Raw genomic sequence first — 24,791 nt, 5'->3', positions numbered from 1 at the left:
CTTTTAGCAAATTAGACATTATAATAAATGAGTGTATGCCAATGTCTCCATTACTGGACTCCATTATTTCTAGAAGGAAGTCAGTGATCATTTGAGCTGTTGCTCCTTTGAATGAAATGTGTCCCTTTCTGTCTGTTTTCAAGATTTTCTCTTTATCTTTGTTTCTTAACCATTTGTCTACAATATGTATGCATAACATTTTGTTATATTTTACATCTTGCTTGGGGTTTCTTGTTGTTGTTAAGTGCCATTGAGTCAGTTCTGACTCACAGCGACCTTGTATAGGGTTTCCAAGGAGCAGCTGGTGAGCTTGAACCGCCGACCTTGCAGTTCAAACAGCTTTGTAGTCTGGCGTATTAACCCACACGTTTCCTAGAGCTTATTTAATATGTAAATGTACGTGTTTGAGAAATTTTGGGAAATTTTTGGCTATTATTTCAATTCTACATGTTAGGTGTATTGGCATTTTCTCACAGGTTCCTGTAGATCTGCCTATTTCTTTTCAATCATTTATCCTTGTGGTCTTTAATCAGATAACTTCTCTTGCCATACCCTCAAATTCACTAACTCTTTCATCATTAAGATTCTGTTGTTTAGTCCTCTCAGTGCCTTTTTTATTTCAGATATTGTATTTTCACTTCTAGAATTTTCATTTAGTTTTTCTTGATTCTTCTTCCTATCTTCTCATTCATTGTGAACATAGTTTTCTTTACATCCCTTACCATACTTATAATGTTTGTTTTTGTTACTAAGTGCCATCAAGATGGTTCAGACTCTTAGTGACCTTCTATAAGGTTTCCGAGGAGCAAGTTGGTGAGTTTGAATTGCCGGCCTTGTGATCCAGAATAGTTGCATCAAACTCTTGTTGTTGTTAAGTGTTGTTGAGTCAGTTGCAATTATAGCAACCCTGTATAGGGTTTCTGAGGAGCAGCTGGTGAGCTTGAACCACTGACCCTGCAATCCAACCTGACCTTGTAGTCCAGCGCATTAACCCTCAATTGTTTAGCAAACAGTTAACTTGGTTTAGATCTAAATGCAAACATTACAATGAGCCGCATTTCAAATCTAATTTAAGTTATTTGAGCCTTAGCCTGGGCTTCCCAGAGTCTGTTCTACTAATGCATAGTCCCAGATTCATCCAGAGACTTCGACAGAGTTTATGCACAGGACTTGGACTTATCTTCCTGGCTCTCTCCGTTCTTGGATTCTTCCCTCACTTTTCAATGACTATAAAACCAAAAGCCAAACTCACTGCCATCTAGTGGATTCAGATTCATAATGGCTTCACAGGACAGAGTGGAACTGCTCCTTAAGGTTTCTGAGACCCACCGATCATGTAGTTAACAGCACACTGCTTAACCCACTGTGCTATCAGGAAGCCTTTGTAATGACTATGGTTGCCCCAAATTCTACCTTCGGATTCTTCAAGCAAATACGACCACAGGTTTCGATCCAAATTCTAGACACTTTGTGCAGCACTGATTGTAATTTGGTCTTAGGCTAAAAGTAACTTTTAAATGGGAAAATCACCCCCTGATGTTCTCTACTACCAGGTGTCGACACCTGTCATATATTCATCTGTTCTTATCCACTCTCCAGTGCCGGAATACTCCTCTCCTTTCCTCCCATCCCTTACCCCATTGCTGCTCTGGAGAATTCAAATCTAAGCTCAATTTTCACTTCCTCCAAGAAGGCTTCTCTGACACTAAGACTAGGTCAAGTTGTATGAATTTATACTTCTTCACATTTATCACACTTGCAACCTTACATTTGTTTATGATTCTTTGATTAATACTCATCTACTCTATTAGACAACAGGAGTCCGGGTGTGGTATTGCGGGTTAATGTGCTGGACTTGCAAGGTCGGTTTGAACTGAAAAGTCAGTGGTTCAAGTTCACCAGCCCCTCCTTGGAAATCCTATATGGGGTTGCTATGAGTCAGAACCAAATTGATGGCACTTAACAACAACAACAACAATTAGACTATAAGGTTGCACAAGAATGACGACAATGCCAATTATTGCTCACCAATAACTCCCTAATGTCAAGATCAGTGACTGGCACAAAGAGTGGAAATCCAAGTCAGTTCTGACTCATGGAGACATTAGGTACAGCAGAATGAAATACTGCCTGGTCTTGCACCAGAGCTACCATTGTTGCTATGGTTGAGTTCATTGTTGTAGCCACCATATCAATCTGCAAAGTATTTGTTGAACAAAACAATGGATGATGGATGGATGGTTGGCTGGATTCATAGTTTCATTGTTGTTGCTGTTGATAAGTACCACTGTTGTTAAGTGCCATCGAGTTGGTTCTGACTCATAGTGATCCTGTATAGGGTTTCTGAAAACATTTGCAGGATCAGAAAGCCTCATTTTTCTCTCTCAGAATTGGCTGGTAGACTCGAACCACCAACCCTTTGGTTTGCAGTCCAGTGCTTATGCTACAGAGTCTGCCTCAAGGAGTATCTTACAGTATGATTATTCATGTTAGTTATGCATCCGTTTAAATTAGTTATGCATTAGTTAAACATCAGTAACAAGGCAAAACTACCATATATGGCACAAGACTATATATATTATTTATCCTATACAATGGGAAAAAAACCATATACCTCTGCTGTTGTTGTTAAGTGCTGTCGAGTCAGTTCTGACCCATAGCGATCCTGTACAGGGTTTCTGAAGGTATAAACCTTTACGGGAGCAGAAAGCCTCATCTTTCTCCCGCGAAGCAGCTGGTAGTTTCTAACTGCTGACCTTGTGGTTCGCAGCCCGATTTGTAACCACTACGCTACCTGAGTTCCTCTAAATACCTGTAATGTCCATGCCCCTCCTCAAATTTGACATGGCAGATGCCACCCTAGTGCCACAATTCATGTATGAGGGACTAGGTCCCAAGCCCCAAGCAGTTACACGGAAATGGAACATGGAGGAAGTCAATGCTCTGAAATGGCTGGCGTAAGACTGTCCAATTTGTGTGTGCATTTATATGTACGTATGTTGAGAGAGAAGGGAGATGGTAACAAGCCAACAAAATCACACACTGTTCTCCAAGAAATTAAAACGTGCACATAGAGGGTGTCCACCGTGTAGACAGCAGCCTGTACAACATACTTTAAAAAAAAAAAAAAATCTCTTATGGAGCTATTCATCCATCAATCCACCTATCCATCCATCCTCCCATTTGTTACTGAATTATTTGGCAGCATCTTCTTTCCCTGGTCATGAAGGTCTGCTGTGTGTCCCACTCTCAGGAGTCAGAATGATGGCTAGCAATAAAATGGCTCATGTTTCCATGCCAGCTATGTTTGGAAGGAACCCCATTGCCAGGGCAACCTGAACCTTTCTCTCCCTTACCATCACTGAGTCCGATGCTCGGCAAGTATGAGCCAGGGCATTGGTGGAGGGTAAAATCACTATAGTCAGAATCACCAGAAGAAGCTTGATAGAGCAAGCGGGATCTGGGCTGGGTTGAGAACCACACAAAAAGTTGGGTAGACGAAGAAGTGGCATAACAACAGAACATTCATGTTGGAAAGGAAACAGTAAACAGGCTGGAAGGGGACTGTTATTATCTTATCTCGGAAAAGAAAAACTTTTGCATCTAAATAGAAGAATCAGGACTACTTGTGCCCCAGAGAAGCCAGTTCTAAATTGCCCAAATCTGGCCCACCTATGTTTTAAAATTTACTCTCCCCAACCTGGAAATAGCTTGCCTGCAAGCTTTTTATACTGATAAATTCATTATATTATTAGGCAGCGTCTTCTATTTAGATTAATAACCACGTAATGATCACCTTTGCTGATTTACATGGCGTCATTTTGAGAAATTATGGTTTAGATCAATCTTCTCTTTCCCCTTTCCCTCTGCCCTCCCTGAATTATTCCTGAGAAGGAAACCAATTAATAGTAGCTTGACTGCTGTAATGCCGGCTGCTCGACAATGTAGCAATGTCTAATGGAGTTTTAATTTCCCCATGGTGAGTCAATATTTGCTTTAAGAAAGAAAAATGTCACCATAAACCACTGCCCCAAATGAATTTGGTAGCACAGAGGGCGAAATAGTTTTCTTTTCTTTTCTTTTCTTTTTTTTTTAGGCAAACAGTCATGGAAAGTGGATCTGAGGGTGGGGGTATCTCACTCTTCACAAATAAGGTGGCTTAGGGCTTTTGCTGCTGCTTTTTCAGAACATGGTGGTTATTCAGTATTTTGCTTTGCAAATGCAGATGACTGTCAGACTCACCCACAGTTTAAAGGGTCTGAAACAAAGTCATTATAATATAGAAGAGGAACAATTCATTCCAGACTTTTAATAACTTGTCGAAGCAGGGAGGGGAATAAGATTAGGCATCCCTGTTTGAAGACATTATGATTGTTTCTTATTTCCCCAAACTCGGCTTGCATGTGGAAACCAAATCCTACTTTTTAAAAATGCATTTGACTTTTCAACATCATCCGAGGAAATAAAGTTCTGCAATCCTCTCTCTCGTAATAAGTCTGTCCAAAAATGATGGTGCGCATTCTGTTGAAAGATAGTTTCATTTCCTTCTCAAAATTGGTATGAAAAATTTGCCTTGCCAAATGAACATTGTATACTGAACTTGTCAAATCCTTTCTCCTGACAGAAATAAAAGATAACATTGGGTGGCAGCATGTAAAACAGCTCTGACAAGATAGCAAAAAGAGACAAAGAAATATACATATTTTGATTCTCTCAGTTTTAGAAGGTAGGGGATGAGGGGTACCGGCAGAATGACTGCCCAGCACTTGTGAATACTTCACGTAACAACTGTACAAGCCACTTTCATGTCGATTTTCAAAACTATAATGACCCCATTTCCAATTAACCAAAACATGACAAAATTTCAACTTTTATAGTGGCAAAAGCTGGCAGGGAAAAGAGTACCTGAGAGACAAGCCTCTTCATTCAGAAGTTTCTAGGAGTACCATGTGGTTGTAATTACCAGTTCTAACACAGTGGGAAAGTATTCTGAGTGTGTTTAAATATAAATAAGGTAAATGATCACTCTTTCATTAGATCTATACTCATATCATGTAAGTGACTTTTTTTTTACTGTTGATTGAAGGCCGTTAGCTGTTTATCAGCTCAAAATTACATTTCTGCTCTCTTAGGAGCCACATCTGTTAAAGAACCACACCCGGTGCCTAGTTAGTAACAAGAAAAGATTCCTAAAACTGCAATTTCGGGGGGTGGGGGTGGGAATAAAACAGAAGCAAGAAACCCAGACTGCACCTTCACGTCCCCAAAGGCATCACGCTTCTTTGTTCTGCTAAGAAAAATTAACCTCAATCTCAGCTCCAGGTCCCTAGATTGATTATCATAGTCATTTAAATACTGTAATCTCATTTTCAGCATCAGGATAAGGAGGTGGTGGTGTGTGTATGGGGTGGGGGGACACACAGAGAAGGGAGTGAGGTTGGAGAGAGAGCAAGGGGGAAAAAGGAGAAACCAGAATAAATTATCTGACAAAAGGAATCAGATCTTTCTGCTCACAGAGCCTATTTCGGATCCTTCCACTTGATTGGAAAAGTTGATGAAGTTTAAATGAAGCAGAATTAGAACCTCAGGCCGCTGAGTATTGGCGGGGGGGCCTACGCAAGAATGCAATTCAACAGCCCTGATTTGGGGAGAAAACAGGGGAAGAGCCTAAATGGTATAATCTTCAATCAAATCTAACATCCACATTGACAAGGCAGGGTAATGAGTTAGGCCAGAGCAGGCCTGTTGGTTAAAGAAATTAATCCCTCCCGCCGCCCTAAGACCAGCTTTGATGCCTATTGTGCAGGCCTCTGTCCCAGTCTATCTAAATGCTAACTAACTGCGAGGGTGAGCCGGACTGTGCTTTTCAATGCTGCCGCTAATCTGATAACAATTTGCTCTCTCTGATTAGGGAGGTGAGGGTGGGAGGAGGACTGTAGGTGGGTGGGAGAGGCAGAAGAGACATGTTCCCTTAGAAAGGGCCAGAACATTCTGGCTGGCTTGGATGGAAGTTTTGCCCCAGTCATCCCAGCTCCCTTGCCAGAAGATGCCCACACTTCAAAGAACCAAAATCCTAGGCATCCACAGGAAAGCAAGTATCCACATTCCTTTATTCCTTTTGTCTCTACTTAAAACGGACACCAAAAGTGCAGATCTCTTAAACTATCCCATCCTGATCCCAGTGTCCCTTTCCTGGGTGACCTCCATCCCACTTCTTCTTTCTTTACATTAAAATCCCTCCTCTCTCATCCTCCACATTTACCCAAATGTATGGCATCCAATTTCTCCCTTCATCTGCCTATTTTCTACACTAAAAATGACCTTCCCTTCCCTCTCAGCCTGTGTTCTGCTGGCCCTTCCAACAACTCCAGTAGGCCCGTTGGAACCACCCCAGGCCAAGCCATATGGTCCTCTCCACTCTCCAAACTCTTTGTAACACTGACTTACTTTTGGGTCACTCTCTTAGTCCTTCTTGTTTCAGCTTCCAGTAATCATCTTAGGTACTTGTATGTACATACACCTGCTATGGCTTATCTGCACAGCTAGACTGTATGCTCCTTGAGAACAAAGTTGGCCCTTTGGATGGATATAGGGACAGCTGGAGAGAGATGTAGACATAGATGTAGACATAGATATAAACTAAATGAATTCTTCTCCCCCAGCAGGGGAAAGGACACTGAAGTAATGAAGGGGCAGCGTGGTATATCATATACAGTACAAGACTCATGCAGGCCAATCTACAAGCCCATCACTGCCATTTACCCTTTGTGTGTTACCGACTCTTTCTGTGCTCAAAGCACCAACTCTACAGAATTGAGATAATGTATATAATAGGTCTGATACTTTGTAGGTAGTCAACAGGTGGTGCCACTGATTTGTACAGTGGTTACAACCATGAGCTTTAGAGTCAGAGACCTAGCTGGAAGCCTAGTTCCTCCATGGATTAGCTGGATGACTGAGAACAAGTTACACAACTTCCATATGCCTGGGCTTCCTCACCTGTAAAATGGGAATGATAATTACCATGTGTCAGCAGTTCGAAACTACCAGCTGCTCCGCGGGAGAAAGATGAGGCTTTCTGCTCCCGTAAAGATTTACAGCCTCAGAAACCCTGTACAGAGTCGCTATGGGTTGGAACTGACTCAACGGCACTTAACAACAACAACAACAATAGGGTTGTTACAAGGCTTTAAATGACAGAATGCATAAGAAGGACTAGCAAAGTGCCTGGCACACAGTAGAACACTCTTCAAAGGGCTGCTGCTGTCAGCTAGCACGATGGTAGTATCAGCTCACTGAATGGGTTTGCAGGTAGGAGCTTCTGGGAAACCCAGACCCTAGTTTTCTCCTAACACTCCTGATACAGGGAGAAGTCAAGCCCAGGAGCATCCTGGGAGGAGATCCTGGGAGGATCCACCATGAGAAGCAAGTGGTGGCCTAAGAAAAGACGGAGCTTTCAGAAAAGCCAGACAGGCACTATACTTTTAGAAGAGGAGTTTTTAAAAGACTTGCTTAAACCTCCGAATTTATGCCCACTGGGTGCCTACAGAGAGAGCAAAATCTTCAGTGACAGTTTATAAGGGTTTTGGAGGCAGCTGCGCAGCCCAGCACTCAGCCCTAAGGGACCCCTCAGAATCACTCCAGCAGGTTCCCTCAAACGACTAGGAGAAAATGCAGAGCATAACAGACCCAGCACTTGTTTAACTTGCAAAAAGTAAACAAATTGCAGTTGCTAACCCTAAACTATTGCAGTATGCATCCCACTGATTGGTGCTCCAAATAGCAGGTCTGTGATGGAAACAGGATGCAATTAATGTGTGTGTTCCAGCAAAGGAAGATGCTAGGTATTTTCCTTCTAGGCATATTACAGGATCCTAGAGTCAGGAACATTTGTCAATTCGTTCTTGTCATCAGCTCAGGTGGGAGATAAGGTCACCATAGTGCACTGCTGATTTCTGGACTTGTCTGGTAGTCCTCTGCTCTGTTTTATTTATTCCATTTGTTTTGACCCCTGTAGGCCTCTCAGTTGTTTAGGGCTCCCACCTCCACCCCAGACCTGACCTCTGACTCCCTGCCCAATCTCATCTCGCAGGCCTTTCATTAACCAGGTGCTTCTCTCCAACCATGCAGCCTTCTGTCTCTAAAGTTCCAGCTCCTTCATGCTTTGGGATTTCTCACCTAATTTCTTATTTTCCTTGGAACAATGTCCTCCCACTGCTCACCCAAATACTAACACCCTCACCCTACCTCCAGTACCTCTTCACCAACCAACAAACCTCCAGCACCTCTCCACCAACCTTTCTCATAAGTTTGTGTTTACTATCACATCCCTAGCTTTCTGGTTACTCAGTCTCTTAGTATCCTAGACTTCTTCACTTATTCCTAAGTAAGAAATAATTGGGGTTGTTTTTTTTATCAGTCGTCACCAGGGCTTTTAAATTGTAGAAATGAAGGCTGCCTAATCCACTGAGGTACCCTCAAGGCCTCGCACACTGCCTGGCATATAATGGCCCCTCAATAAACATATTGCAAATGGTCAAATGAGCAAATAAAGGGTGGGTTGAGGGTGGGTCTTAGGAACGAAGCCTGTCAGTCAGGAAAGGTGTGTGGGAAAAAGAACTTCAAACTGACTCTTCCTGGTTCATTAATAGCCAATGAAGTAAAACCAGAATGGATCCAAATTTGTAAAATGTGCATGAACCAGAAGGATAACCAGACTGGAAATATCACAGGTCTATACCCTACCAGAAACTTAATTTCCTGTTCAGAAAACAAGGGCTGCATGCACGTTACATAGCAACCAAATCTCTTGACTGGTAGAGTCGGAAACAATGGTGCCCTGCTCAAAGGTGGCAGCCAACTATGCCACTTTGCATGTGTGTAGCTCTCAATAGTCCTGACAATAATCCAATCTCCTGTATCAGGCTCCTAAAGGGCTTACTATGGCTCTTGTAAGTCCATTCCAGGGCTTCAGCCCGTGATTTTTCCTGTCTTGGTTATCCTTCTGCTTCACCCAAATTTTAAAAATTCAAGTCTATTCTGATTTCTTTTGTCAGCACGAGCCACTTCAAACTGGTTTAAAGTCCTGGTGAGAATCAAGGCTTAGCGACATCAGAACATACCCAAAGTTTCAGAGTCAACAAAAGGGTGCCATAGTCTGAGCTCATGATGGTGGTCCTCATACATGGTGTGTCTAACCATGGAAAGTGTTCAGTAATTACTAATGAATTAGTGAATGGCATGTAATCTGGAGAAGAACCAAGGATTTTCAAATCTGGCAATCTAATGCATCCTTCTATACCACTGACCATGTTACTCCTTTTCCTGAAAAGCTTTTCTCCCTCAGTTAAAAAGCTGATTTACTCTTAAGTTAATAAAGCTTTAGCTTAAGGATCCCCGACTTGCCTGGACCCATTCTCCAAAACCTTGGTCTTAGTTTTTTTTATGAATAATTTTGTATTAAACAGGGATTCCAAAAGAAATGAATTTATGTTTGTGGCTGATGATTGCAAAGCATGATTAATGTAACATCACTGAATTACACACCTGAAAATTTTGAATTGGAAAATGTTGTGCTATATGAAAGGAAGACAAAAACTACTGCTGCAAAATCATAGATGCCTTTATTAAACAAAAATATCAAAATGTGAAACTATTGTTTCTCAACATATCCTCCATCTAGAACTATGTGCTTCTGAAGACGGTGTTTCCATCTCTCTAACCCTTCCCTGAAGAATTCTGCGCTCTTCAATTTACCACCTCGTGAAAACAGCAGTATTAGCATCCTCGAGGGACCCAAATCGTGTTCCTTTTAAATGTTCTTTGAGTTTAGGGAACAAAAAGAAGTCTTAAGGGGCAAGATCATGACTTTAGTGTGGGTGTGGTAAAGTTTCCCAATGAAATTCTCATAGGATAACTCTTGCTACCCTCTAAGAACTTGCAGATGCATCGTTGTGATAGGAAAAAAAATAAAACTTCTCAGCACAACTTTCCTGGCCTTTTTCTCAACAATGCAGTTTTCTATTTTTCTTAACATTTTTTCACAATTAGCCCCTGTGATCAACCTGTGCCCTTCACAAAAATCTATCAAGATGACCCTTTTGAAATCACAAAAAACAGTCACCATAGCCTTCTGAACTACCCTCTCTGCCTTGAATTTAACTGGCCAAGCAGATCCTCTTGGAAGCCACTGTTTTGATTGGCTCTTGCTCTTTGGATTATACTGGAAACCCCAAGAATCATCCCCTGTTACAACTCATTCTATAAAATTGTCTTTATTAGCTTTGATCTTGCTTAAAAGACTGCTGGAAAGATCAGTTCTTTGAGCCAGGTGATCTTCATGCAACGCTTTTTGTGTGCATCGAGCCGAAAGCTTGCTGAGGTCGAGATGTTCACTTAAAATTACAAATACTGAACCATGTGAGATCCCTACTTAAGTAGCTGCCTCATCAATTCTATGGTCTTCTTCACCAGTTTCTGAACTTAAGCCATAGTCTCTTCATCTGTCCAGAGTGATGGTCTTCCTTCTGTTGGCTCATATTTTAGGTCTTCCTGACATTCCGCAAAATGTTCGATCCATCTAAAAATGCTTGTTTTATGTGGGGCAACATAACTGGAAATTTGTTGCAAAGCTTCAATGATTTTGGAAGATATCCACTTGAGTTTGGTTTGATACTAACTCTGACCTCAAAATTGTTTTCTTTCCTATGTCACAGAAATTATTCTTTTTTTGATGGCACCGTAACAAGACTAAGATAAATGTATTCTCACAGTTGTTGGTGTTGGTGTGCCGTGGAATCGGTTCCAACTTATAGCTTCTGAGGCTGTAAATCTTTATGGGAGCAGAAAGCCTCATCTTTCTCCCACAGAGCAGCTGGTAGTTTCAAACTGCTGACCTTGCGGTTCACAGCCCGATTCATTAACTACTACGCTATCAGAGCTCCTGTATTCTCTCGGTAGAGAGAACTTATCTGCAGTCATCCACTGATCGCAAAGACATGCTCAAACATATTTTGTGTGGAATAAACCTGTGCATGTATGAACTGGAACCATCATTACAATGTTGTTGAGGTTTTGTTTAGTTCTTTACTTATCAATTCTTTTAAAGGAGGGATTTCAAAATTGTATAACCTTCAATCCAAACAAAACCTGGATCCACCTCTGCCCCTACTTCACCAGATTCTGCTCACGCTATCAAGTCTATGAGACTTTCCTTAGCTTCTGCTCACTCAGATGGAGCTGCCTCAATGGTGGGCCCAGATCCCATCCAGACGGCTGTCACCACATCCATGCTACTTTATTTTTATTTGTCAGTTCTTTGAGGGCAAAGCTTACAAACAGGCTTGTCTACTCCTATATTCCACATACCTAGTACCGGGCCTGATATATACTAGATGCTCAATGTTGTTGTTGTTGATATTAAGTGCCATTGAGCCAGTTCCGACCCATAGCGACCCTGTATAGGGTTTCCGAGGAGCAGTTGGTGAGCTTGAACTGCCAACCTTGCAGTTCAAACCAACGTTGCAGTCCAGCGCATTAGCCCGCAGCACCACACCAGATCTCCAGATGCTCAATAAGTATTAATTCAAGCAGTGAGTGATGAGTGACTTTCCTTCTGGTGCTCACAGAATCATAGAGTTGATCTCTTTCATTCTTTTTAGAAATACCTTGCATATTTTAGATAACTTTGCTCAGACCAGGTGCACTCCAGTGTCCACCCACCCTCTCCTGTCTGCCCACCAGAATCGCATCCATCCTACAGGCCCAGTCCAACTCCTCAAGTTCTGTGGGCTCCCTGAGCACACCAACACTGCACCCACCTTAACTCCTAAAGATGGTTCTTCTTGCATTTCATCCTGCCTATAGTGGTTTTACTGGTTTTAGTGTGCACAATCTGCCTCTCCCCTGAGCAGACCATGTTGTTGTTGTTATATGCCATGGAGTCGGTTCCAATTCATAGCGACCCTGTACAGGGTTTCCAAGGCTGTAAATCTTTACGGGAGCAGAAAGCCTCATCTTTCTCCCGCGGAACAGCTAGTAGTTTCGAACTGCTGACCTTGCGGTTCACAGACCGATTCATAACCACTATGCTACCAGAGCTCCTTAGACTTTGAAAACAAATTCTTCAACCTCTGGTGTTTCTACCAGTATCTTGCACATAGTTATCCAAGAAACCAGTTGCCATTGAGTAGATTCCAACTCATGGCAGCTCCATGTGTGTCAGAGTGGAACTGTGCTCCATTTTTCAGAAATAGATTGGCAACCCTTTCTTCCACGATGCCTCTGGGTGGATTAGCATCACCAACCTTCAGGTTAGCAACTGAGCACATTAACTATTTGCACCACCCAGGGATCCCTTGCACCCTGGAGGTGTTCAATAAATATTTGCTCATTAATTGATGGGTTCATAAACAGCCTCAAACACATACAAAAATAAATAAATAAATAAGGCGAGCTTATCTGTTGGTAAATGACTCCTGGGAGACAGGAGCATATATGAAAGCAATTCTATATAAATGGGGGCCTTATGATGATATTTTCACATGGCAACATGGCCAAATTAGCTACTGTTAGGTCAAATTGCCTAACAAAACTGCCAGCAAATTTCCTGATTCCCTCAACAAAAATGTCACCTTTCTTAATGTCTTCTTTGGTGCCCACATCTTTATGGGAGGCTGAGGTATCTATGCTGTAACTAAGTCAGGATTTCTCTCTGATGCAGCCTCAAGACTTGGACCCTATGCTAATGGTTACCAATGGCCAGCAGCGAGTAGGGCAGTGGTGTGGCCTTTTACAAACGCTGTACTTTGAAATGAAAGAGCTTCTGAGCCTCTACTTTCATTCTGGGAAAACACAAAAGATTTTGATCCACACAAAGAAATTTACCTTGTACACTTCAAGGTCCTTTGGTCTCCCAAATATATATTGTTTGGTTCATATAAAAGATTAAAAAAAAAAAAAAATCCTTCCTTTGGGCTCATTATGTGTATTCTACAATCCCTTTGGTGAGCCCTTCTCCATCCTATGCAATACTTGTGTTGACCTTTCTGCTCATTGACCCATGTCAGTTTCTTGACCAAACCCTGATGCCTTTAAATTTACTGGGTGGGAAGTACAACTCTTTTCTTTATAAAGCACATTTATTTACTTCCCTGAAATGCTGTATTTAGTGCCTCAATGAGAGCACAGGATCTGGAATGGGGCCTTGGCCTACTGTGAGTTTAATTTCTGTTGTACCAAATCATTTCTGTTTTAAATCTTACATTAGTTCATGATGAGGGAAAACAGAACCCTATCAAGTTGGTAGACCATGGAAACAAAGCAAGTGTGTTGGTCAGTGATTACTTAACAAATCCACCCCTATGCTAATTCATTAATCTAATGAATTATTGAGCCACACTGCTTGGATGACTAGAAATGATTTTTTGTTTGTTTTAATGTGGTTGAGGCTGAAGATAGACCAACGCTCAGACAAAAGCTAGCAAACTTCTGCAAGCTTCATCATGAGGGGAATGGAAAGTGGTTCAGAAAAGCACATTTTAAATAGCTATAAAATATATTTGAGGAGGGTAAACAGAAGCACACACGAATAGAGAAGCAATCAAAACCAAACCGTCTCATTTCTATAATCTTTGTATTTAGTTTTTCAGAAATTATGAACCGGGGGTGGGGGGGTGCAGTGTGTGCCGTCAAGTTGGTTCTGACTCATAGTGACCATGTACAGGGTTTCTGAGGTTGTGAATCTTCTTTATGAGAACAGAAAACTTTATCCTATGGTAGATTTGAACTGCTGACCTTGAGGTTAACACCCTAACACGTAACCCATTACACTACCAGGGTTCCTCTCATGAACTAATTTCCTGCACATCTTTGTCTTCTACTTTAAGGTTTCTCAACTTTAGCCGTTAACACTTTGTTGCAAGGGATTGTCCTGTGACTTGTAGGATTTGTAGCCGCATCCCTGCCCTCTAGTCCCTGGACACCACTAGCACTTTTTTGAAAGCTGCAACACCCCAAAATGCCTCCAGACATTGCCACATGTTCTTGGTGAAGCAAAGCTGCCCCCAATTGAGAACCAATGGTCTAGTTCCCTAATGTCGTCATCTCTTATGTAATATAGCTCTACGTTTAACACCAATCTTTACTACAACCTTGGGAAGTAGGCAAAGTAGGTATGCGTACCTTCCACCAAGGTATTCCCATTGGCTCCAAAGTAGAGTAGCAGGAAATCTGAGAGGGTAGGGATGACAGTAATTTTCAAAGAGAGAGCAAAAGGAAAAAAAATAAATTGTAAATGGATTTGTATCATTATAAATTTATTTGAACATTCAAATTTATACTTTCTTAAAATGAATTAATTGATGAGCATTATGATATTATTTTGAAGAATTAAAAAATTTGGAATCAGGATATTGGGTGATAGTAAAAGTGCCCTCCTACGTCCTGGGCATTTCACTGAATCCTCTCCCATGGGCCAGATGCTAACTATTATCACCCCATTTTCTAGTAAGAAACTGAGACTCACAGGGTAAATAGGTTCATAGCTGACACAGCAAGTAGCAGGACAGAGCTAACACTCCAAAGTCTGTGATCTAAATTTCTGCACTGGCCTTTCTTGTCGGTAAAGCAGCTGCAGTTTCTATCTGCCTGGGCAACCAACTTACTTCTCTATGTATGTGTGCATGTGTGTGTGTGACAGAAAACAAAAGCTGCAGCCTAGAATCATGCTTAACAGTTTAGTGGGCAATTCAAATTTACATCAATTCAGGAACTTGAAAGATGAAGCAAGGGGCAATTTTATTTCAATGACTAAGAAATGCTTCATTTTCTGTAAATATAAAAGTTGGATGAGCAACGCCCATCACTTACACTACACATTGAAACCAAACCCAACACCCTACAATCGTGACTGTGTTATGACATTGCTTGTTTTAGCCGAACTAACAGAGGGCCCTGGTATCTTAGTGGCTCACAAGCTAGGCTGCTAACCACAAGGTCAGCAGTTCTAATCTATCAGTTGCTCCTCAGGAGAAAGCTGAGGCTTTATGCTCCCATAAAGATTTACAGCTTTGGAAACCCTATACCGGGTCACTGTGAATCAGAACCTAATCTATGGCACACCACCAACAACTAGAGGGCCTGGGGATTTGCGGGTGGAAGTGCAGGCAGGAAAAGCCCAGTCGGTGGATCTGAAAATTAATAAAACCCAGTTCCCAGGAACCTCAGCAGAGCCATTCACGCTGTTCTACACAAACAGATTCACTCCCACCTAAAAGCCATCAAGACTCATGCTTAATTACAATCTTCCAGTACTGTGACACACTTACAAGTGATTCAGACATAAACACAGAACTACCACCCCAAAACTAGTTCACCTGCAAGTTTAACTAACGTGTTGGTGGTCTCCAGTGTTGGCACTTGGCATAGAATACAATGAATGGTGTTTACTCTTTATTGTACTCTTTCAATGCATTTTCTTAAAAAGCCATTTGAATCAGACATTTGTGAAAAACACCCAGCCTTCTGGATACCATAAAAAAAAAAAAAATCACTGCCATCGAATTATGGAGTTTTGAAATTTTGTCTCCTGGGTCCATTGCAAATCCAGAGAAATATCTTTCAAATCAGGAAATAGCAACCTGGACTGTACAGTGGAACCACTTGAAACTGGATTGCTTTGAAAAGAGCTGGACTCGACCATTGACTTGTTCACTCCAGCTTCAGACTTCTTCCTGGAGGAACAAGGCTTCCCACAGCGCTGCATAGTGTTCTGAGAACCACATAATCAGAAGGTGACTGGAGTTCAGTGGGAGGAACCCAACTGCTGAGGTCTTATCTTCATTAATGCTTCAAAGCTAAAGCACCCCTTTCTCAGAGGCACAAAGAGTAGGGCGGCTCCTCTTTTGGAGCGGCTGCCCCTGGGGCAGTGATGAAAAGCCAGGCGAGGGAGCAACTCCGCATTTCTGAAATGGTCACGGGGCTGGACAGGGAGATTAGTTCACTGCTTCAGCTCCCGCTTACTGAAGGATGTGGTAGGGCACCAAGAAAAGGGAGCCTTTGATTTGAAAAGAAGAAAAAGAAAAAAGGACAGAGAGTTGCAAGGATAGATAAACCCACGGCTTGCCATAGAAACACGAACCCAACCCACTGGCCAGCTAACACACTGGGCCATTAGTATGGGCGGTTCATTTTTAATCCCTTCCTAACGTTTTATTTTCTTCTAGTACTTTGTAATGGAGTGTAAAAGGATTTGTGCATACAGACATGTATTCTTGGCAACAGATAGAACTGAAATAATATTTTCACATTTTACTCAAATGTAAAACAAACACTGACCCATACTGGGATATTTGTACACCTGTGTGTTTGTTGGCCTGCCTCCTTTATATTTGTCTTTATCTGCATGTTTATGATCACCGGCATCAATATTTATTAGAGACGTTAAGCTATTAGTAGACATGGTGGGTTGCCTGATTTTGTAGCGCACCCAATTTGAAGACACTGGTTCTAAATAAATGTTTCCTCGTGATGATAATGATAATGATCCCAGCAGTGATGCTGAGTCTTGTAAATGAGAATTGGAGTTGGAATGAAAACCTAAGAATACTTAGGAGCTAAGGAGACTGGGAGCTCTGGTAGCGTAGTGGTTACAAATCAGGCTGTGAACCACAAGGTCAGCAGTTCGAAATTACCAGCTGTTCTGTGGGAGAAAGATGAGGCTCTCTGCTCCCATAAAGATTTACAGCCTCGGAAACCCTGTACAGGGTCACTATGAGTCGGAACCGACTCCACGGCACATAACAACAACAAGGAGACTGGAAGGAGCCGTGTCAAGCAATGTTCAACAGTGCGCTTGGATGCTAACTAAACTAAAGGTCAGTGGTTCGAAACCACCAGCAGTTCTGCAAGTCCATAAAAACTATATCACATCTGAACCCCTGATAAGGCAGTTCTATTAGGTCCTATAAATGGGAATCAATTTGATGGTTAAGGAGAGGAAACATTCAGCCCCAGAGGACTGGGTGGTTGTTAGTTTTTAAGATAGTTTTTTCTTTCCGATTCTTCACCTCTAATTAAAATCTGCCTCTTCACCCTTTAAGATCCAATTTCAGGTCTGTTCCTTCATAAATCCTTCCCCAAATCCTGCCCGGGATTTCCTCCCCACAAATCCTAATCCTTCTGGTTCACTTGGTATTTACAGGGGGTGACACATGATACGTGTATGTGTGTGTGTGTGTGTGAGAGAGAGACAATAAGAGGTAACATTTCCTGGCAGGCACTATGCTAAATTATATGTTGTCGTTATGAAGTGTCATCGTGTGTCATCGAGCAGCTGGTGAGCTTGAACCACTAACCTTGCGGTTCAAACGACTTTGCAGTCTAGCACATTAGCCCACAGGGCTATACCAGGATTCCAAGTTGTGTAGTTGTTAATTGCCATCGAGTTGATTCCGACCCAATGCAACCCTGTATAGGTTTCTGAGGATCAAGCTGGTGAACTTGAACTGCTGACCTTGCAGTTCAAATGGCTTTGCAGTCTGGCGCATTAACCCACAGCGCCACACCAGGACTCCCCAAGTTGTATAGATATATCTAATTATCTAGATGTACATCTACATGTATATATATGTACTAAGTTCTCATATGTTCCCAGCAATATATATGTATATACGTGCTACATGCTCTCATTCTCTCTCTTACATCCCATTTTGTTGTTTGTTGCTAAATTGTCCACTCTTTGTGGGCAAGAGCTGTGTTTTAAACTTGTTTCTCTGCCCCTCCCCAAGACAGCTTAGGATGATGCTACACATTTAGTGAACAAGCAACAAATATTTACTGGCTGTTAACAAGTCTCAGGTAGTTGGTAGACCTCCCTCTATAAGGAATACTGAGTGAAATGATGTTGGAATCACATGCATTTGCAAACATTTTATCACTGCCTGCTGTGCAGAATAAAACCAATCTGGGTTGTCATTAATTAACTAATGGTGCGTTATGGCCAAAAGAACATTTTCTGGAAGTCAAGAGGCCTGACTCTCATCTACCTCTGCCACCAGTTCAGTGTAGTACCTCCATCTCTTCCAGTTTGGGGCCTTAATGCTTAAAAACTAATAATAATAATAATTAGGCTAGATATCTGTAAATTTCCTTCCAACCCCCAAGTGCTGGAATCCTATGACTCTATTTTTCGAATGTATGCACTTCTTATTTGTGACATCAACCCTCACAGAAAAACAAAGTCAGTAATAAATTATGAAAAAATTGGGTGCCGTGATCACTTGCACTTTCTAAGGTGCACAATTCAATCAATTCCACCCTGTACATAGCCTGCCTCTGCAGGGCGACAGAAGATTCAAGGTTGTCAGTGAAGCAAACCAAGCAGTCTCTCCCTATAATTGTATTGACAGGATATCAGCTGAGCTCCGATGGCAGGAAGGGTGCACCCATGACAGGTTCTATGAAGGAGCCTTGAAAGCTGTTGTACCAGGATTCTATGTTGAGTCACAGAATTCTGGGGGAAATGAGAATCTAGCAAAGGGAAGCTCGGTTCTTTCTCTATTTAATTTTATTCTTCCCAGAGAGTCACTTTTGAAGGAAAACTGGCTAACTGCACATCACTTTATATAATGGGGGGAAGTCCTTCTTAATGGAAAATATTAATATAATCATCCATGTCTCTTTGCAGCCACATAGAACACCAAGTTAATTTAATCTGTTCAATGAAATAACCATTTGGTTTGGTTTTAAATGAGACAAATGTCTGTTGAGCATTTGTAGATAAAATACTTGCTTGGTTGTCTGAGTTTTTTACTTTTCACTTGGTTACTGTGGCATCTTGCAGACATGTTCTTGAATAACTGATGTGTATATGTCCTGTTAAATTCCACGAGTGTGAAATAGCAGTGTTGGGTTTGTTCAGTCAGTGCCTCTGCATTTTAAATGAAAAAAAAAAAAAAAATGCTGATCCTAGTCACTAGAGAAAACAAGCCGAGCAACAATCCCCCCAATATTGTGGAATAAATGATTATTTCTAAGATGCTATAGTCGGCCAATAGAGATGCACGCCTTCAGGTTCAGACTTGAGCAGACAAAACCAAACTATACTTCAGTTCCAATAATCCCCATAAAGACACCCAAAACAGAGGACACCCCAAGTTCTGACACATAGGAGGAGCACATGCTCAGCCCCGGTCTGAAACTCTAGTTTGCAAAATTGACATGCCGTAAAGAAGAAATCCAGTAGAAATTTCAGTAACATTAAAAAAAGATTTAATAAAAAAAGATTTCACAACCTTGAATACCTCCAATTTTCTCCTTTAAAACCTAAAAAAAAAAAAAAAAAGGAAAGAAAAGCCCAAGGATTTTTTCATAATTCAAATTTTCTTTAAAATATAGGAAACTGTTTGGAGTAGTAAAAAATAATGTTAGGCTGGAAGTTAGAGAATTTAGCTTCTACCCCAGGTTATGCTAGAATCTACAGCAAAAAGCCCACCAGTGACGTCTTATTATTAAAAGTGGGTTTGGAAAATGTCGCTTCCAAGGCTCTTTTGTGCTCTCAAGTTCCCTGCAAACTTTTATTTAGGTCAGGTTTGGGCACCAAAGCTAGAATATCTTATGGTGGTGGTGTGCTGTGGAGTTGGCTCAGCGTCATAGCCACCCTGTTTCGAGTTTCCAAAACTGCAAATCTTTACAGAAGCAGAAAGCCTCATCCTTCTCCCGTGGACCGGCTGGTAGTTTTAAACTGCTGACCTTGAGATTAGCATCCTTACTCATAACGATTACGCTACCAAATCTTACAGAGTTGATAAATAGCAAGACGTGGAACAGTCTTTGCTTCAGACTCAAGAACCAGCTAAAGGAAACCAAGAGGGAAACGCTGCCCCCTAGCTGCCCCACCCCCCTCACACAGGAGGAGAGAATCCCATGTTTGGTTCAAATCTCCAGAGAGCACTTGCTTTTAGCACCTGGCTACTCAAGGCTGGGTCACCACATTACCCAAACAGCTCTCAAACCCTGAAGACAAAACCCCATCTAAGGGTCCTTCTTCATCATCAATATGAGTTCAGGAACCCATATTGAATTCACCCTGGAAGCTGTTCATCTAGTGCCATCCAGAGGCCAAATGTTGTCTTTGATATAGCAGCAGGGGCTAGGAAGGGTGACATGGTGAGGGAGGGGTTGAAGGGTAAAAAGAAAGCCAAAACAAACTGGTTGCTATTAAGTCAATTCCGACTCATAGTGGTCATATAGGAGATTAGAACTGCTCCACAGGGTTTCCAAGGCTGTAATCTGTAAGACTTTTCACTTCTTTCTTCTGCTAAGGGACTGGTAGTTCAAACCTTTCACTTTGCTGTCAAGTACTTAACAGCTGTACCACCAAGGCAAAGGGAAGTAATTTTTATATGTCTCAAGGCAAACATCCACTTAGCCATTTGCTTTCAAGTCAATCCTAACTCACAACTGCCTAGGTAGGTCAAGTAGAATTGTGCTCCATAGGGCGTCAAAGGCTCATTTTTCAGAAATAGATCTTCAGGCTTTTCTTCCAGGGATCCTCTGGGTGAACATGAACCCCCAACCTTTCAATTAACAATGGAAGGCATTAACCATTTGCACCACCCAGAGGTTTCAAACACTTGCTGTTATTGTTGTTATTAGAGGCCATCCAGTCAATACTCATAGCTACCTTTTGCAAAACAGAATGAAACACTGACTTTGGCCAACCTGACAATCATTGTTATGCTTAAGCCCATTGGTGCTGCCACTGTGCCAATTCATCTCCTTGGGGGGGTCTTCCTCTTTTTCACTAACCCTCTACTTGACCAAACATAATGTTTCTCCAGGGATTGGTCCCTCCTAACAATATATCCGAAGTATGAGAGACGAAGTCTGCCTATCCTGGATTCTAAGGAGCTTTCTGGCTGTACTTCTTCCAGCACAGGTTTATTTCAAACAATACAAACAATAAATGGATAATAACTCCATTTAGTATAAAATGGCACTGTGCGCTAATGCACTCGACTGTAAAGTCAGTTTGAACAGCAAGGTCAGCAGTTCAAGCTCACCAGTCACTACTTGGAAACCCTATACAGGGTCACTATGGGTTGGATGGCACTTAACAACAACAAAGAGTAGAAGCAATGAATGACCTAACATAAAAGCAACTAATCTGTAGTGGACTTGACGCTCCACCTTATATCCCAAAATGGTCAGCTCCATCTGTTTCACTTGTCTGCCAAGAATGACTCTCTATTATCACCTAGAGATAAGTAAAAGAAGGACCTTGCTCCACTTTGGGGGTGCATACTAGATGGAGCTCTGGTAGTATAGTGGTTACGAATCAGGCTGCGAACCCCAAGGTCAGCAGTTTGAAACTACCAGCTGCTCCACGGGAGAAGGATGAGGCTTTCTGCTCCTGTAAAGATTTACAGCCTGGGAAACTCTGTTCAGGGTCCCTATGGGTTTGAACTGTCTCGATGGCACTTAACAACAACAACTAGATGGAAGGTTAAGTGCTTGCTCCGCTTGCCTCTGCAGTATCTCTCCTACAAGGCCTCTACAAGAATTGAGTCAGTGTTTCCTTTGTTATTGTTAAGTGCCTTTGAGTTGGTTCTGATTCATAGTGACCCTATATAAGGCAGTTCGAGACCATCAGCCACTCCAGGCAGAAAGATGAGGCTTTCTATTCTTATGAAGATTTAAAGCCTTGGAAACCCTATACGGTTGGGACCAACTCTACAGCACATAACAACAACATAGGCTTTCCAAGGAGCAGCTGGTTGGTTTGAACCGCCGACCTTGTGGTTAGCAGTCCAATGCTTATCCTACATAGCCGCACCAGGACTCTTGATTATAGTACAGTGTTAAGAAAGCCTAGGATATCTGTAACCAAGACCCAAAACAACAAACCTCTATTAGTACCTGTTGTTGCTAAGCGCCTTCAAGTCGGTTGGGACCCATAGTGACCCTATAATAGGGTTTCCTAGGAGCGGCTGTTGAGCTTGAACCGCTCACCTTGCAGTTCAAACGACTTTGTAGTCCTGCGCATTAACCCACAGCGCCACACCAGGACTCCAAAATCAGTGCCTAGCACTCATATAAATAATTGTTGCCAATCCAAGGTTGCGTCCCAAGACCTGGGAAACTGCTCGCATTTTTAAAGACATACTGCCCTCCAGTGGCACAAGATAATTTGCTGCATGACTCTCAATAACAGTCCTGCCAAGCCACTTTTGACTTTCTGTGACCATCGGAAGACATGAACAGTCGCTTGAGTCTTTCTTGGGTGGTCACTAGGAGGGGAAGGAGGCGCTAAAGTAAGGGACATGCAATACAAGGGAAAGGTGATCTAGTTAGACGCTGCAGTTCAGTCGTGCCTGCGGGGTTTCTTAGGGCAGAAATTTCTCAGGGCAGAAATTTGCTCTTCCTCTCCTCCCCCTTTTACGTTGTAATTTGGATAAATTCTTGTTTGAGCGGAAATTAACTTGTAAAGCGAAACTTTCAGCGCAGAGACCTAAACACTTGCTACATAGTTAGCCTGGGCGTGTAAGGTTAAACGAAGAAGCAAGAGGTAGCCTGAACCCCGAGAAGGTTGGCAGTTAGTTGTGAGGAGGGGAGAAAACTGGGTATATACGACCGGTTTGTCACCTGTGAGTTCACTTACAGTGGGTGATTGGAGTCCTGGTGTGGCGCTGTGGGTTAATGTGCTGGACTGCAAAGTCGGTTTGAACCGCAAGGTCGGCGGTTCAAGCTCACCAGCTACTCCTTGGAAACCCTATACAGACGCGATAGCACTTAACAAAAACAAGTGGGTGATTGGAATCCTGGTGTGGCGCTGAGGGTTAATGCACCAGGCTGCAAAGCCGTTTGAACTGCAAGGTTGGTAGTTCAATCTCACCAGCTGCTCCTCAGAAACCCTATACAGGGTCTCTATGGGTCGGAATCGACTCGATGGCACTTAACAATAACAACAAGTGAGTGACTGGAATCATGGTGTGGCGCGGAGGGTTAATGCGCTGGACTGCAAAGTCGGTTTGAACCTCAAGGCTGGCGGTTCAAGCTCTTCAAGTTCACCAGTCCCTCCTTGGAAACCCTGTACAGTGTCGTTATAGGTTGGAACCGACTGGATGGAACTTAAAAAACAACAAATGAGTGATTAGGAGTTGAAATCGACTCGACGGCACTGGGTATGAGATGTCATGCCACCTTGAAGATAAGAAAACTAAGGCTCAGAGAGGCAACACGACTTGCCCGTGACCGCACAGAGTCCTGGCCAGTCTAGACCAGAGGTGGAGTTACCAACTCTGCAATAGGACCCGGGGTCCCTCGAGGTTCCGAGTCTCATTGGGTAAAAGCCCCAGCCAGCTTGGGTGCCGGTGAGGGTACAAACGCAAAGGGGCGGTGGGAGTCTGGGCGGCTCACCTTGACGATGAGCGGGTTCTGAAACATGGAATCCCTCACTACTCCCAGCCTCTCGTTCTCCATGCCGGGCCGGATGTCGGCCACCGTCAGGGGCCGCCGCGGAGGTGGACAGATCTGGCTGACCGTACGGCGCGCTGGCTGTTTCTTTTTCTTGCATCGCATGGCTTCTTGGAAACCGGTCTTAGCCTCAGGCATCCTGGGGGCCGCTGGGGAGACTGCCGGCGGTCTGAGTCCAGCGCGTTTCCAGGCGTCGGGCGGCGAATTCGACATCCACAAGTGCCAGCGCTTGTCTCGGGCCGCACCACCTGGACTCCGGGGTGGGCGCCGAACGCCGGTCGGGTCCAGAGAAGAGCGCACTTACCCCATGCCGCCACTTTGTTACAAGGAGCTCTGAAGCCCTACTTGATCCCCTTTGGCTTCTCAGTGCGACATCCGGACACAGCACTGAGGATTGAGAGAGGAGACAAAATCAAGGCCACCCCTTGAGGAAGAATAGAATGGTCCGTCTCCGTGGCAACGGGACGCCAACGGCGCCCGGACTCTGCTAGTTTCCTTTCGTGGGTTTACTGGTGACCACAAAAATGCTTAAGAGTAATTTTTAAATAGACTTGCAGTGATAAATCGGCGTAGATCTCTGAAGGGTCATTTACATTTGACCTTTGTTATTGTTAGTGCGGCTGTCCTGTTGGCTCCTACTCATAGCGACTCTGTTTAGGGTTTGAATAAGCACTGGACTGCTAACCACAGGCCATTGGTTCAAACCAACTCCAGGACTCTAGTAGTGAGGCGGAAATCTTTAAGATCAAAAACGAAGAATTTTGCAACACAGAGAAACACAAGAGTCAAGATGTTTTAGACAAAGTGCTTCAAGGCACTAAAAAGTTAGAAAGGTTAATAAAGATAAAAATTTCCAATAAGGGGGGATACCCATCCATTGCCATATAGATCATTGAGACTCACAGCAACTTTGCATCTATAAGCTGTTCATCTTTGTTGTTGTTGTTGTCAGGTGCCATTGAGTCGGAACCGACTCATAGCGACCCCATGCACAGCAGAACGAAACACTGCCCGATCCTGGGCTAAACTCACTATCGTTGCCACGCTTGAGCCCATTGATGCTGCCACTTTGCTAATCCATTTCGCTGGGGATCTTCCTCTTTTTCTCTGACCTTCCACCTTACCAAACGTCCTTCTCCAGCGACTGGTCCCTCCTGACAATATGTCCGAAGTATGAGAGACGAAGTTTGGCCATCTGGCCTCCAAGGAACACAAGCACAGATCTGTTCGTTCTTTTGGCAACCCATGACACTTTCAATATTCTTCTCTAACACCATAACTCAAAAGCATCAATTCTTCTACAGTCTTCCTTATTC

At 42.8% G+C, this 24,791-nt stretch overlaps 1 protein-coding gene across 1 annotated transcript in view; it reads right to left on the bottom strand.

The window, feature by feature from the left end:
• LOC102812348 (chromosome unknown open reading frame, human C9orf171) overlaps positions 1 to 23,641 on the bottom strand; it is a 221,405-nt gene extending 197,764 nt beyond the window's left edge. Inside the window, exon 1 of the mRNA XM_006834896.1 lies at positions 23,419 to 23,641. Within this exon, the coding sequence (XP_006834959.1) occupies positions 23,419 to 23,613 (195 nt within the window). The 5' untranslated portion in view covers positions 23,614 to 23,641. The remainder of the gene's footprint in view (positions 1 to 23,418) is intronic.
• Positions 23,642 to 24,791: the final 1,150 nt, after the last annotated feature.

Source organism: Chrysochloris asiatica, unplaced genomic scaffold (genome assembly GCF_000296735.1).
Source record: "Chrysochloris asiatica unplaced genomic scaffold, ChrAsi1.0 scaffold00014, whole genome shotgun sequence".
Lineage (NCBI taxonomy): Eukaryota > Metazoa > Chordata > Mammalia > Afrosoricida > Chrysochloridae > Chrysochloris > Chrysochloris asiatica.
The sequence above is the reverse complement of the archived record's forward strand: the minus strand, read 5'-3'. Positions and strand labels throughout refer to the sequence as shown.